At 42.2% G+C, this 15,809-nt stretch overlaps 1 protein-coding gene across 2 annotated transcripts in view; it reads right to left on the bottom strand.

Annotated features, from left to right (window-relative positions):
* Positions 1 to 9,625: 9,625 nt before the first annotated feature.
* Positions 9,626 to 15,809, bottom strand: part of rpa1 (replication protein A1) — a 60,953-nt gene continuing 54,769 nt past the window's right edge. For both annotated transcript variants that reach the window (XM_024445191.1, XM_024445193.1), the window contains one exon: positions 9,626 to 10,495. In XM_024445191.1, coding sequence (XP_024300959.1) covers positions 10,388 to 10,495 — 108 coding nt within the window. In that variant the 3' untranslated portion in view covers positions 9,626 to 10,387. The remainder of the gene's footprint in view (positions 10,496 to 15,809) is intronic.

Genomic DNA, 15,809 nt, shown 5'->3' with positions numbered 1-15,809 from the left:
TGCACACACAAACAAAGAAAGTAAATATGGTTACATCTACTCAAACCTCGGCCCTCTCGTTATCGAGGTAAGCTGGTCGGCAACCTTTGTCCTCTCGTAATTGAGGGAAACATGGTCTGTTGAGAAATTCTCAAAGGGGGGGTTTTATTCAGGAGTTGCAGAAAAGGGCCTGTCCCAGGATGCCCGACCCTAACTGGGCTCATGGGCGGTCCTCTGATTTAGTTGAACTCAAAAGGAAATTGGAGTTTCCTTCATTAAACAGTCCAAAATCACATTACACAATTTTACAGACAGTATCATCCTCACTCATTCATCTTATACAACAATTAGATGTAAACCTCATATCTGAGGTTGTTATATAAACAGCGTTATGGTAATGTGGCCTTATTGCCTCCCATGAGTGTCACAAAATTGTACCAAACGGACCAGTTCGTAGCTGGATTCTTCACTGATCTTTTATACCTTCTCCAGAACATAAATGTTGTTCGGACCTCAAGTTCTGTGAGGTGGAAGAAATTCCTTTGTTCTATATGAAAATTCACTCTGTCTCTATACTGTAGCCATGAGGAGATAATCTGCTCCAGGAATGTATGACCTCTCTCTGACCACAGCAGCCTGAGAGGGGGATGGGGCTTGCTGTACCCAAAGAGTGCAAAGTCATGACACCTGTTATCTTGACACTTCAATGAACTCTGAGATGATATCACTCCTCAGTATTCATTGATGAGCAGCTCCTTATTCAACGCAATGGGTCATCTAATTAAAAGAAGCCCAGACAAAGTCAGCTACACCTGTACACTCAGAAATACACCACATTAGTTTTCAAAGGGCCTTGTGTCAGATTCAACAAGAGCAACATGAAACCTCAGTTATTTTGAAATGCGAAGCCTTATCAGGCATAGCAGTTTCACTGATGTGCCAGACCTTTGATGTCCTCCCATTTGTTCTACAATTTTTTCTTTGTGATGTATGATTTATTGTGCACCTCAAAAATCTGCCTGCGCCATCCAAAAGCACTCTCTGACCATGTTCCTGTAACAGCCAACAGTTGTTGACAGGATCAGGATCCAAACACTGCATCTGTTAAACAAGCATGCACACACACACAACAGCTTGTGATGTTTTAATCTATAAAACAGGGATGACCAAATATGATGATCTCGACCAGACTGGAGCTGAACAATAGACAGCCATGTGTTCTCCCTCTTAACTCTGGGTAAACATTTACCTGCAGTACCTCGCAACCCGGTAAGTGCATTCTGTTCAGCACAGCACACACACACACACACACACACAGACCCATTAACACACACCACCCATTTAGAAAAAGGAGACTCATGCTTTTGACTTCTTTTCCAGACGTTTGTTTATTATTCTAACCCACTTTAAAACATGTTAAGACAAATATTTTTGATGACTAATAGAATCAGACATGCCACCTACTCAACCTGATATGTGGATAGTATACTTAGCTTGTCTGTCTGTCTGTCCATCGCCTGGAAATTGCTATGAGTCATATCAGTGGCTGCTGGAGACAAGCCAGCCAATTGTATTTTAGGTGATGTTGATGAATATCTCGTCTTAAGTCTTTGTGACTTTACCTTCAGTATATATAGACCCTCTACTGGAAGCAAAGGAGACAATCAAGAGAGGGAGTGAGGAAGAGTCATTGTGATTGAATCCAAAGAAAATGTATTTTTTAAGAATACTAGCACCGGGGAAAAATGACAGGCAGGGAAACAGACAGCAGAGAAAAATTACAACAGCAACTCTCTCCATCGCTATCAGCATGTTTTATTCATTGGCATGGCCTTATAATCTAGTGCTTGAGAAAAGCAGACGAAAAGCCCCTATCTATAACCAAATCCAATTAAAGTGGAAACAGGATAGGAGCCAGAGACACATTTCTATTTACAGATTCAATCTACAGCGCTTTTGACAAGCTACAATGGATTATTACTTTATTTGACCACAACAATAATTGCGAATATCGGCTTTCCACCTGCCAGACATTTGATTGTCAGAGAAATGTTCTGCACTCACTTGAGGAAGCAGGCAGGCAAGTAGGTAGAGATTCTGCCAACTATCTTTCCTCTCTCTAAACACAGGCCTTGGCTGGGCAGCTGTTCTAGTGTTGAGCTGAAGCCAGTGCAGCAGGAATAGATCCCAGCGCAGAAACATACAACACTGCTTTTTGACTGTACACCCTTATGTAATAGTAGAGAAATTGACATACTTGGTATTCATATCCCTGAAGATGTAAATTAACTTCCAAGACTAATTTCAATAGTTAGTTATCCAAAATAGACAAGATCCTGCAACCATGGACAGGTAAATACCAGTCTATTTATGGAAAAAATCACACTGATTAACTCTTTAATCATATCACAGTTTGCCTATTTACTTATGGCGCTGCCTACTCCAAAGAACTTGTCTTTCAAATTAGTACAAATTATACTTACATTTATTTGGAATGGTAAACAGGAGAAAATTAAATGTGCATGTTTATATAATGAACATGAGTTTGGGAGGCTGAAATGATTAAATATAAAAACATTGAACCTCTCACTAAAATCTTCACTCGTACAAAAGTTATACTTAAACCCAAAATGGTTCTCCAGTAGATTATTAAGAATGGTTTATCCTCTGTTTAAAAATAGCCTTTTCGTTTATAATTTCAAGTTCAACTCAAATATACATATACACTACCGTTCAAAAGATTTGGGGCACTTAGAAATGTCCTCGTCCTTTAAAGAAAAGCAAACATTTCTGTCCATTAAAATAACATCAAATTGATCAGAAATACAGTGTAGACATTGTTAATATTGTAAATTACTATTGTAGCTGGAAACAGCAGATTCTTTATGGAATATCTACATAGGCGAACAGAGGCCCTGTTTGAGAAACAGACACATCACAAGTCCTCAACTGGCAGCTTCATTAAATAGTACCCGCAAAACACCAGTCTCAACGTCAACAGTGAAGAGGCGACTCCGGGATGCTGGCCTTCTAGGCAGAGTTCCTCTGTCCAGTGTCTGAGTTCTTTTGCCCATCTTAATCTTTTCTTTTTATTAGTCAGTCTGAGATATGGCTTTTTCTTTGCAACTCTGCCTAGAAGACCAGCATCCCGGAGTCGCCTCTTCACAGTTGACGTTGAGACTGGTGTTTTGCGGGTACTGTGTGTAATTTCATAGTTTTAATGTCTTCACTACTTTCCCACAATGTAGAAAATAGTCAAATAAAGAAAAACCCTGAAATGAGTAAGTCTGTCCAAACCTTTGACTGGTACTATATATACAGTGCCTTGCGAAAGTATTCGGCCCCCTTGAACTTTGCGACCTTTTGCCACATTTCAGGCTTCAAACATAAAGATATAAAACTGTATTTTTTTTGTGAAGAATCAACAACAAGTGGGACACAATCATGAAGTGGAACGACATTGGATATTTCAAACTTTTTTAACAAATCAAAAACTGAAAAATTGGGCGTGCAAAATTATTCAGCCCCCTTAAGTTAATACTTTGTAGCGCCACCTTTTGCTGCGATTACAGCTGTAAGTCGCTTGGGGTATGTCTCTATCAGTTTTGCACATCGAGAGACTGAAAGTTTTTCCCATTCCTCCTTGCAAAACAGCTCGAGCTCAGTGAGGTTGGATGGAGAGCTCTCCAAATTTCAGTCTCTCGATGTGCAAAACTGATAGAGACATACCCCAAGCGACTTACAGTTGTAATAACAGCAAAAGGTGGCGCTACAAAGTATTAACTTAAGGGGGCTGAATAATTTTGCACGCCCAATTTTTCAGTTTTTGATTTGTTAAAAAAGTTTGAAATATCCAATAAATGTCGTTCCATTTCATGATTGTGTCCCACTTGTTGTTGATTCTTCACAAAAAAATACAGTTTTATATCTTTATGTTTGAAGCCTGAAATGTGGCAAAAGGTCGCAAAGTTCAAGGGGCTTCGCAAGGCACTGTATATATATATATATATATATATATATTTACACCGTGGTAAATCCTTTAGGGAAATGCGCCATCGGTAGGAACCACAGGGATGTGTGCACACACACACCCAGGTACTAGTGACTGGGCACCAGCCAGGGTCATGAATCTTGAGAGATAAACACAGCGCTCCATCCATTACAATTACAGCAGCACCCCAAAGGGCCTCCAGCCCAACGGTCTCCATGGTGTCAGGGCCATACTGGGGCCTGTGGGCCTTAACGCTCTGTTTCCTCAGCTCAGCACAGCTCAGCACAGCATGCATTACCAACCCACTGGGGCTCACCATGCACACGCTTAGCCAGAGGAGAGGACACATGGAGCATCACAACAAACAAGGACTGGGGCTGTGTCCCCCAAATGGTAAACAGAGAGCTTCACAATGTGCAATTACTGCCAAAACAATGGTAGCCATCAGCTGACTCATACTCACTCATACATACACTGCACTAAAAGTTACATTGTTAGTCTATTATCATTAGATTACTTTATTTCACTATTTCAGGGTCTCAATTAGAGACCCATTTTAAGATGAGACCGATAGATGATCAGATTAGATTTATTGGGGTCTTGGACTCAGTGATCAGATTTCCCACCCACTTCAGTGCAGAGTGGACAGTCAGTCATGGAGCAGATTGTATTTCTCTAATGGCCCCCATTACAACAGTTTCTATGAATATATTTAATTGACTCCACGGAGAGTTAACAGTTTCTTACCCAGCATGAATGCCGAAGTGCTCGTCTTAGAAACAGACCATTATTTCCCCTGAGTCAAATACAAATGTCTACACATGAATGCACACACATCAACACACAATTTTTTTCTTCTTCACGTTCTCCAAACACTTGGTCCAGTGTGACACTCTGCATGTGTAAAACTGTTTCAGCAGTCAACCCTTAGCTACGTGAACACATGGACCCCCCTCAGTGACTGGTACAGTTTACAGAAATTACAATACTGTTCCCCTCATCCAACATGTTGGTAAAATGTCACCATTACTTAACACCAGCTAAAAGAAGGCAAAAAACAACCGTAAACCTACAAGCAATATATTTGTAAATGCTCCAGGGTAACCAGGTTCATACGGTTCACAGTGCTCCATCTATTGCATGGAAAATCAGCGGATCAACTGATTTCTCCAGTTTAAGTGTCCTCTACAGGTGCAGAACACAAATATGAATATTTACAATTCATCTCACAAATCAAAATCCTCAATAAGAACCGAGACTCATCAAATTCCTAACCATCGGAGTGAAACAGATGAGCAGCACCAGCGTTGGCAGTCAAAGGTTCTCACCAAGCAGCTGTTGATAACAGACAGTGTGCAGCACTGCTCTACAACTCTATCGTATCCACCCATCACAGTATGCTTATCCAGGCTGGGAGCACTGCACACACTATCTATAAAAGTCAGCCTTGTCACAGTTAGGAGGGCAGAACGGTACATGCCTTCAAGATAATCGGAGCAGTTTTCCATAGCAAAGGCTGTTTGAGGTCTTAACCAGGTTAAGATAGATGTCCTCTCTAATCTGAACCCTGTGCATGGAGGGTAGGGGAGGCCATGTCCCAGGCAGCCAGACAGAAGCAGCCATTTTGGTGCTATACAGGTCCCACGCCACCATTCTGTCTGTTCTGTTCCACGGAGACTTGATGTCTTAGCAGAGATATACAGTGCCTTCAGAAAGCTTTCAGACCGCTTGACTTTTTCCACATTTTGTTACGTTACAGCCTTTTTCTAAAATGGATTAAATAAAAACATTTCCTCAGCAATCTACACTAAATACCCCATAATGACAAAGTGAAAACAGGTTTTTAGAAATACCTTATTTACATACGTAAGTATTCAGACACTTTTCTACGAGACATGAAATTGAGCTCAGGTGCATCCTGTTTCCATTGATCATCCTTGAGATGTTTCTACAATTTGTTTTGGGTCCACCTGTGGTAAATTCAATTTATTGGAAATGATTTGGAGCCAGAGCAAAAACCAAGCCATGAGGTCAAAGGAATTGTCCGTAGAGCTCAGAGACAGGATTGTGTCGAGGTACAGATGTGGGGAACGGTACCAAAACATTTCTGAAGCATTGAAGAGTCTTGGTGGTTCCAAACTTCTTCCATTTAAGAATGATGAAGGCCACTGTGTTCTTGGGCCTTCATCATTCTTAAATGGAAGAAGTTTGGAACCAAGACTCTTCCTGTCTGATGAAACCAAGATTGAACTCTTTGGCCTAAATGCCAAGCATCACGAAACCTGGCACCATCCCTACGGTGAAGCATGGTGGGGCAGTATCATGCTGTGGGGATTTTATTCAGCGGCAGGGACTGGGAGACTAGTCAGGATCGAGGCAAAGATGAACGGAGCAAAGTACAGAGATATCCTTGATGAAAACCTGCTAGAGAGTGCTCAGGGCCTCAGACTTGGGCGAAGGTTCATCTTCCAACTGGACAACGACCCTAACCACACAGCCAAGACAACAAAAGGAGTGGCTTCGGGACAAGTCTCTGAATGTCCTTGAGTGGCCCAGCCAGAGCCCGGACTTGAACCCGATCTAACATCAATGGAGAGACCTGAAAATAGCTGTACAGGTGTGCCAAGCTTGTAGCGTCATGCCCAAGAAGACTTGAGACTGTAATCACTGCCAAAGGGGCTTCAACAAAGTACTGAGTAAAGGGTCTGAATACTAATGTAAATGTTATATTTCAGTTTTCTTTTATTTATACATTTGCAAACATTTCTAAAAATCTGTTTTTGCTTTGTCATTATCGGGTATTGTGTGTTGATTGATAGGCAAATCAATTTTAGAATAAGGCTGTAACGTAACAAAATGTGGAAAAGGTCAAGGGGTTTGAACACTTTCTGAATGCACTGTAGTTTAACAGTAGTGTAGCATATGGGAGCATGTTATAGATTAAGAAGATCCTCTACTGTACTATTCAGACATCTGCTTTCAGGGAAAGATCTAGGAATGTCCTCTGATCTCAAGTCTGATGCTTGTCTGTATTGTCCCTGTATGTGTCTGATGCTGATGACAATCTAACTCCTTCCTATAGGCTTCAATATAGTTTTTATTTATAAATTAATTCAATTGTAATACTGATTTTGTTGGGTTACAAAGTCAGATTGAAATAGATGTGATTTTTTTTTGTCATTGATCTACACAATATATTCCAATGACAAAGTGAAATGAAAATTCTAGACATTACAGATACAAATGATATAACTTACATATAGTCACTGCATAAGTATTCATCCCCTTTGTTTTAGCAAACCTAAATGAGTTAATGAGTCAAATTTGGCTCAACAAATCACATAGTAGACTCATTCTGTGTGAAATAATAGGGGTTCACATGATTTTTGAAGGACTACCTCCTCTGTCCCCAATACATACAACATCTGTAAGGTCCCTCAGTCAAGTACTGAATTTCAAGCACAGATTCAACTACAAAGACCAGGGAGCTTTTCGAAAGCCTCATAAAGAAGGGCAGTGATTGGTAGATGGGTAACAATAACACATCAGACATTGAATATCTCTTTAAGTATGGTCTAGTTAATAATGATGCTGTGGTTGATGTATAAATCACCCTGACGCATCAAAGATAGTCATCCTTGTGAACTGAGCTGCAAGACAGGAAGGAAACTGCACAGGAATGTCACAATGAGGCATTTGGTGACTTTAAAATAGAGTACAATGGCTGTGATTGGGGAAAACTGAGGATGGATCAACAATATTATAGTGAGTCCACAATAAATGATCTAAAAGTGAAGAAAATAATGCAATTATACAGAATAAAAATATTCAAAAGCATACATCCTGTGTGTAACAAGGCGCTGAAATAATACTATAAAAAAACACATGGCAAAGGAGCACACTATGTTTGGGGCAAATCCAACATCACTGAGTAACTGCCTCCTTATGTTCAAGCATGGCGGTGGCTGCATCATGATATGGGTATGCTTGAAAACAGCAAGACTGGCTAGTTGTTCAGGGTAAAAAGAAACAGGCAAAATCCTAGAGGAAAACCTGCTTCAATCTGCTTTATACCAGACTCTGGGAGAGGAATTTACCTTTCAGCAGGACAATAAATTACAACAAGGCCAAATCTACACTGGAGTTGCTTACCAAGAAAACAGTGTTCCTGAGGGGCCAAGTTACAGTTTTGACTAAAATCTGCTTGAAAATCTATGGCAGTAGATCACTGACCAAATGTTTAATTAAATCCCACTTTGTAACACAAAATGTGAAGAAATCCAAGGGGGGGGAATACTTATAATATCCACTGCAGCTCACCTGCCAACCCCCAGGTCCCCATCTGTAACGCCCATCTGTTGTCAAGGTAATAGTTCAGTGGGAACTACTTCTCAATATTACACAGAAATGTCATTCAGTTTAATTGAATGGCAGTCGGCCAATGTGTGTCATGCTAACAAGTGTAATCTATTCTAAAAGTGCATTAATATCTCATTTTCTATCTAATTGGAAGTCTGCATGGCATAATGGAAATTGGAATGAAATAATCTAGCTAGGTGTAAACGGCTGGCATCTTGTGACGACTCCTCAGGGTAAGCTTGAATGAAGTGAATTATTCGTTCACCATGTTTTAAATGAGTAGTCTACATGCAGGATGTAAGAGCTATTTATAATGTGATAGACTTGACTCCCCAAAGTCGTCAAAATGTGCTTTGGTTTAATAGTCGGAGTGCCTCCCTCTCAGCTGAGTGTGAGTGCGTCACGAAATGAAGTGTTTGCGCTCAACGACAATCACGGGCTCACCACTCACCGAGCCCAGAGGCTGTATCCATGGTTACATGTGTGACTGACAGGCCGGGAGTCGGGGGGGATTCACAAAGAGATCCGCTCTGCTTTGACACTAGTTAACTTCGGAACCAAAAGACAACAGCCATCCCAGGCAACAAATGACAACGGTGTTACATGGAGGAAACCTCTAGGAATTCTTCCTAGGGGAAAACCACCACATAAAGAAGTAGAGGGTGTCAGTTTGAGAGGTGGGGGGAACGAAGACAAGATCGAGCGATATGAGGCACAGCTAAAAATAAACATTTTAACAGTGGGAAGACTGCTTTAATCCATCTACACACAAGGGGCCGAAGACTCAGCGTTCAGCGGAAACGCGATGGTTATCAGAAGAAAAACGGGGAAGAAGAGCTTTATTGATGTTCTGCTTTAATACAACATGGAAGTCAAGACTGCAGGAGGGAATCTGAGGCACATCTGAGCTCCACCTCTGGAGATCGATGTTGAGTCCCAAATGGCACCCTATTCCCTACATAGTACACTACTTTGGACCAGAGCCTTATGGACCCAGGTCAAAAGTAGCACAAGGTAAAGGGAATAGGGTGCCATTTGGGATATACCCAGAGAGCCAGATACTGAATAAATCTTTTAAAATGCAGCAACAAAGAAGCAGGCTCCAGACACGCCCCACGGCCTCCACCCCACGCCCTTCTCTTTAAATGGGCTGAGACCTGGTTAACCCGCCTGCTGTACATGGTTACATTCAGACATAGTGCATTCTAACACATCACATTAACCTGGACCCTTTATTCATATCTGTCAAAAGAAAAAGCTGAAAATATTCATTTAAAAACACACCTGACGACTGCATCGCGTTTGATCACAAACAGGTTTATTTTTATGCAATCAACTGACCAAATAGATGTAAAGAAAAATGTCCAAAATATTTTAACTTAAGAGATAATGAAGATAATGTCAAAAGGTCAACCATGCATCTACATAAATACAGTGAAGAGCATCTCCCAGTCTGCCTGCTCTGTGAGTGAGAGTGAATGGGCAGGTCCAGGCAAGGCATAGTGACGGTGGGAGCTAGCTACAGCACAGACCCCCCTCTACTTATACAATACACACGTCCGACTTACGACAGACCACACAACAATGATTTCTGTGGTTAAGACCGTCCCATCTGCGTCTCCAGCCCTCCTCCTCCAAAATCCCTCTGTGGTTCCATTTTATCCACCACCCAAAACGTCAGCAGTTTCAGAAGACACCCCCCACACAACACCATAACACAGAGGGATATAATACTGCCCCAGCAGCACTCTCTCTAGATTACTAGTTGATCCAAGAAAACAAACTACCAGTACATTAAGCATAAAAAAACATATTCAAAGTTCAGTACATGGACACAGCTAAATAAAAAAATTAAAAAAGTATAGAAGAGTGACATTTTAGGTTGCGTCTGAAATGGCACGCAATTCCCCGTGTAGTGCACTACAACATATGGGATAGGGTGCCATTTGGGATGGAACGTAAGACTGGTTCACAGTCAGCCTGGCAGGTTGGGAAGAGATGCAGCTGCAGATCAGAGGAAAGAGCTTGTATGTTGCCGAGGGGGCAAAGCAATCATTCTTATTGGGTGGCAGCCATCTTCCTGATGTTCATAATGAGTCTCTTGCTGTACTCCTTGTGGTCCACAGGTTTCACCTCCATCACCGTGGCCTTGATCCGGGACTCGTCCTAAAGAGACAGGGGAACACATAGAATAGATGTAACATGGTGTCACCCTCCGTGGCCTTTCCTACACTAGCTACCTCTCAATTATCTCTCCTTCCTCCCAGTGTTAAATCAGTGAAGGGAAGTGAGAAAGTTAAAACTAAATGACTGGTCCAAGAAATGTGGTGGAAATTCCCTATAGCCCATATGCCTACACCAATCCAATGCTTTTAGATATGTGGGAAGTAGTATATTATTGGGAAGCACCCACTGTGTTCGAGATAAGATGGACCAACACAAACCATGGCCATGTGGAATAGATAACCTGCTGGGTATAGGCGAACAGTGGCCATTCAACTATTAGAATCGTTGGGAAATTAACAGAAAAACATGGCTGATGTTCTGTGGTGAGAGGAGAGAGCAGCCTGGTACCAGAGAGATCAGCCTACTTCTTTAACACATTAGAAGAGTTGATATTTTAATAGCCTGTATTTAAAATCATCAATTAAAATCTGCCGTCTGGCATTTAGATGGATGATGCAACCTCCCTGCACTGCGACGGATTTGAAATGTTTTCACTACCTCCACATCCGTCTAGACTAGAGAAGGTCATCCACCTGGTCCATCACTCTTTAAACAGGCGGCTACAGTCACCTGCTCGTCGCAAATGGCACCCTCTTCCAATACATAGTGCACTACTTTTGATCAGAGCCATATCGCTCCTGGTCAAAAGTAGTGCACTATGTAGGGAAAAGGGTGCCATTTGGGACGTAGTCAGTCACTTTGTCTCCATTAATCGCTCTGGAACCACTAGAGGTGATCTGGAAGACATGTTCCTGTCAATTGACTCACTCCTATTAGAGCCTAACAAGAAATCCCATCCTTCTAGCAGCCCTTACATAACACAGGGTCATATTCATAAGCGCACACTGTAGTAAAACGTTTTCCAACGGAAAGCTAATATGTGCGTAATGACTGCGACCCAGTAGATGAAAGTTTGATTCGATAGTCATCACCATTCTACAGTCTCTCTCTCTCTCTGCAGAACTCCACAGAACAATCCTCAGGCATGGGTGTTATTATTTTTATTTAACTAGGCAAGTCAGTTAAGAACAAATTCTTATTTACAATGACGGCCTACCCCGCCCAAACCCGGATAACGCTGGGCCAATTGTGCACTGTGCTATGGTACTCCCAATCACGGCCGGTTGTGATACAGCCTGGAATCATAGCTATGCTGCTGCTAAAATGCTAATTGTACACAGCGGACATAAAATATCCAAATTCTGCAATCAATTGCCAATATAGAATTCTCAGAGAAGAAATGCCCATTTCCTGTGCGGAGTGAGCATTGTTCTAGACTGCTAATGTATGTGCAGGTGGCAGGGCAGGGTGCAAAGCGGGGCGAGGGAGTGTCATGGGGTGCGTGACAGAAGGAAATGAGGGATGTTGAGACTGCGGGCAGTGAGTCAGGCCCACACAGCCATCCAGACACGAACGAATAAGACAAAAACACACCAGAGGCTAAGTTGCCTGGACTGCCTGGCCCTAAATCACTAACAGTTCTGCTAGAGTACAGCAGCTACAACAGTCAGCCTCAACAGACCCACAGCACTGTGATTAACATCTGGCTAAAACTTTAGAGAGCTTCTGCTGCTTGGGGCTTGGCAGTCTGAGGAAGAAGAGAGGTGTTATAGCACCTCTCTCTCACATGGGCTTGGAAAAACTTATGAAAAAAAGGACTCTCTGTGCTGTTATCTGCCCTGTGGTTACATTTCACTCCATTGGGTTCAGCTAAAAAGCTAGTTATGCAGTCTGGATGTCAGTGTATTCATACTGGCCTGTCTGCCCTCTCTAACCAGGGCCAGATAGAACGCTTGAGAAAGTATACAGTAACCTTATGGTTTAGTGGATGACATTTTCTGAACAATGGTTTGAATTGTCCACTGTTCATTAAATAATTTGAGTGCGAGCTGCAGTGATTATCTTCTCATTTCTACAGCAAGAAAGAAGAATGACATAACCATGGTTGCATTGTCTGTTAACTTCTTGGTGACAGGGGGCAGTATTTTCACGTCCGGATGAAATGCATGCCCAAATTCAACTGCCTGCTACTCATCTCCAGAAGATAAGATATGCATATTATTAGTATAGAATAAATATATATATATATATATTTTACACACACACACACACACACACACACACACACACACACACACACACCACACAGTCATTAAAAATCGTTTTTCAACCACACCACAAATGTTGTTAGCAAACTACAGTTTTGGCAAGTCAGTTAGAACATCTACTTTGTGCATGACAAGACATTTTTCAAACAATTGTTTACTGACAGATTATTTCACTATATCACAATTCCAGTGGGTCAGAAGTTTACATACACCAAGTTGACTGTGCCTTTAAACAGTTTGGAAAAATCCCCAAAATGACATGGCTTTAAAAACCTCTGATAGGCTAATTGACATAATTTGAGTCAATTGGAGGTGTACCTGTGGATGTATTTCAAGGCCTACCTTTAAACTCAGTGTCTCTTTGCTTGACATCATGGGAAAATCAAAAGAAATCAGCCAAGATCTTAGAAAAAAAAATTGTAGACCTTCACAAGTCTGGTTAATCCGTGGGAGCAATTTCCAAACAGCTGAAGGTATCATGTTCATCTGCACAAACAATAGTACACAAGTATAAACACCATGGGACCACACAGCCATCATACCGCTCAGGAAGGAGATGCCTTCTGTCTCCTTGAGAAAAACGTACTTTGGTGCGAAAAGTGCAAATCAATCACCAGAAGAGCAACACCTTGTGAAGATGCTGGAGGAAACAGGTACAAAAGTATCTATATCGACAGTAAAATGAGACCTATATCGACATAACCTGAAAGGCCTCTCAGCAAGGAAGAAGCCACTGCTCCAAAAACGCCATAAAAAAGACAGACTACGGTTTGCAACTGCACATGGGGACAAAGATTGTACTTTTTGGAGAAATGTCCTCTGGTCTGATGAAACAAAAATAGAACTGTTTGGCCATAATGACCATTGTTATGTTTGGAGGAAAAGGGGGAGGCTTGCAAGCTGAAGAACATCGTCCCAACCGTGAAGCACAGGGGTGGCAGCATCATGTTGTGGGCGTGCTATGCTGCAGGAGGGACTGGTGCACTTCACAAAATAGATGGCATCATGAGGTAGGAAAATTATGTGGATATATTGAAGCAACATCTCAAGACATCAGTCAGGAAGTTAAAGCTTGGTCGCAAATGGGTCTTTCAAATGGACAATGACCCCAAGCATACTTCCAAAGTTGTGGCAAAATGGCTTAAGGACAACAAAGTCAAGGTATTAGAGTGGCCATCACAAAGCCCTGACCTCAGTCCCACAGAAAATTTGTGGGCAGAACTGAAAAGGTGTGTGCGAGCAAGGAGGCCTACAAACCTGACTCCATTACACCAGCTGTCAGAAGGAATGGGCCAACTTATTGTGGGAAGCTTGTGGAAGGCTACCCAAAACATTTGACTCAAGTTAAACAATTTAAAGGCAATGCTACCAAATACTAATTGAGTGTATGTAAATATCTGACACACTGGGAATGTGATGAAAGAAATAAAAGGCTGAAATAAATCCCTCAACTACTATTCTGACATTTCACATTCTTAAATTAAAAGTGGGGATCCTAACTGACCTAAAACAGGAAATTTTTACTAGGATTAAATGTCAGAAATTGTGAAAAACTGAGTTTAAATCTATTTGGCTAAGTATGTAAACTATTTTTGTGTTGCCAACTACAATTGGTAGTTGCAGTCTTATCTCATTGTTGCAACTCCCGTACGGACACGGGAGAGGAGAAGATCGAGAGCCGTGCATCCTCCAAAACACGACCCTGCCAAGCCGCATTGCTTCTTGACACAATGCCCGCTTAACGCAGAAGCCAGCCGCATCAATGTGTCGGAGGAAACACTGTACACCCGGGGGCCGTGTCCGCATGCATTGCACACGGCTCGCTACAGGTTGGCCAAACCATCCCCTAACGACGCTGGGCAAATTATGCGCCGCCTCATGGGTATCCCAGTTGCGGCCGTCTGCGACACAGCCTGAGATCGAACCAGGATCTGTAGTGACGCAGAGCCTTAGACCACTGTGCCCCACGGAAGGTCCCCTTTCTTTAATAGTCCTAAATGTGCCAGTGTTGCCATCTATGGTAGATAGTTGGAGCAGAAACCTGACTAACCAAATCACACATGAAAAGGGCATCAGTCTCTCAGACGCAGCAGAGATGAAGGGTGGTCTAGAAATGGTCTCTCCTTATTCTCTACCGTCTAATGAGTGACTCCCTCAGGACTCTGCTCTAGACCCCCAACTAACTCAGCCTCACCTCCTCTTCCTCCCCCTAGCACACACACGGCTCTCTCAGGCTCACACACACCGCACTGCAGTTCCACAAGGGAGTGTGACAGTGTTTGTCAAGCGATTAGTGTTGGTCACATCTTGCCAGAAAGGCAGAATTTGTGGGCAAAGCGAGGCGAATCAGGCTGCCGCTTGCTATGCAAATCTACAGCACTTCTCTGCTTCTCCTTGCGTAGTACTACTGCACTGGGCCCACCATGGGTGGGATTTGGATGGAAGGCAGACTTCTATGAGAGCTTGACATGGTTTTATGTCCGATGTGCCCTCTTTACTAGTCACCCAGACAGACAACTAGTTTCAAGGACTAGGCTGTCTGGGCCAAGAGAGGAAGGTGAGAGGTAGGGGAGGAATAAGAGCACTGTACGACGTTATAGCTGGGTTACGATCACATATAGGCCAATCGTACTTAATTATTATAACTTGAAACAAAATTCTGACTATGCTTCTCTCGCCTGATTCCTCAAACAATGATCAAATATATTGTCAGCAGACATGGCTGAGCTGCATCTCTTCTATCAACACAAAATCATGTCTCTGCTAGTCTGTCTGTAGTCAATACAGCAGGTAGGTAGCCTCTGGAAGCGCTGAAAGGGACTTTGTATAATGAATCCAGTACCTTCTGAAAGTATTCAGACCCCTTGACCTTTTCCATATTTTGTTACGTTCCAGCATTATTCTAAAATGGCAATCTACACACAATACACCCATAATGACAACGCCAAAACAGGTTTTTGGAAATGTTTGCAAAAAAATACCTTATTTACAAAAGTATTCAGACCCTTTGCTATGAGACACGAAATTGAGCACAGGTGCATCCTGTGTCCATTGATCATCCTTGAGATGTTTCTACAACTTGATCAGAGTCCACCTGTGATAAATTCAATTGATTGGACATGATTTGAAAAGGCACACACCCGTCT

This window comes from Oncorhynchus tshawytscha, linkage group LG14, assembly GCF_018296145.1.
Source record: "Oncorhynchus tshawytscha isolate Ot180627B linkage group LG14, Otsh_v2.0, whole genome shotgun sequence".
NCBI lineage: Eukaryota > Metazoa > Chordata > Actinopteri > Salmoniformes > Salmonidae > Oncorhynchus > Oncorhynchus tshawytscha.
The sequence above is the reverse complement of the archived record's forward strand: the minus strand, read 5'-3'. Positions and strand labels throughout refer to the sequence as shown.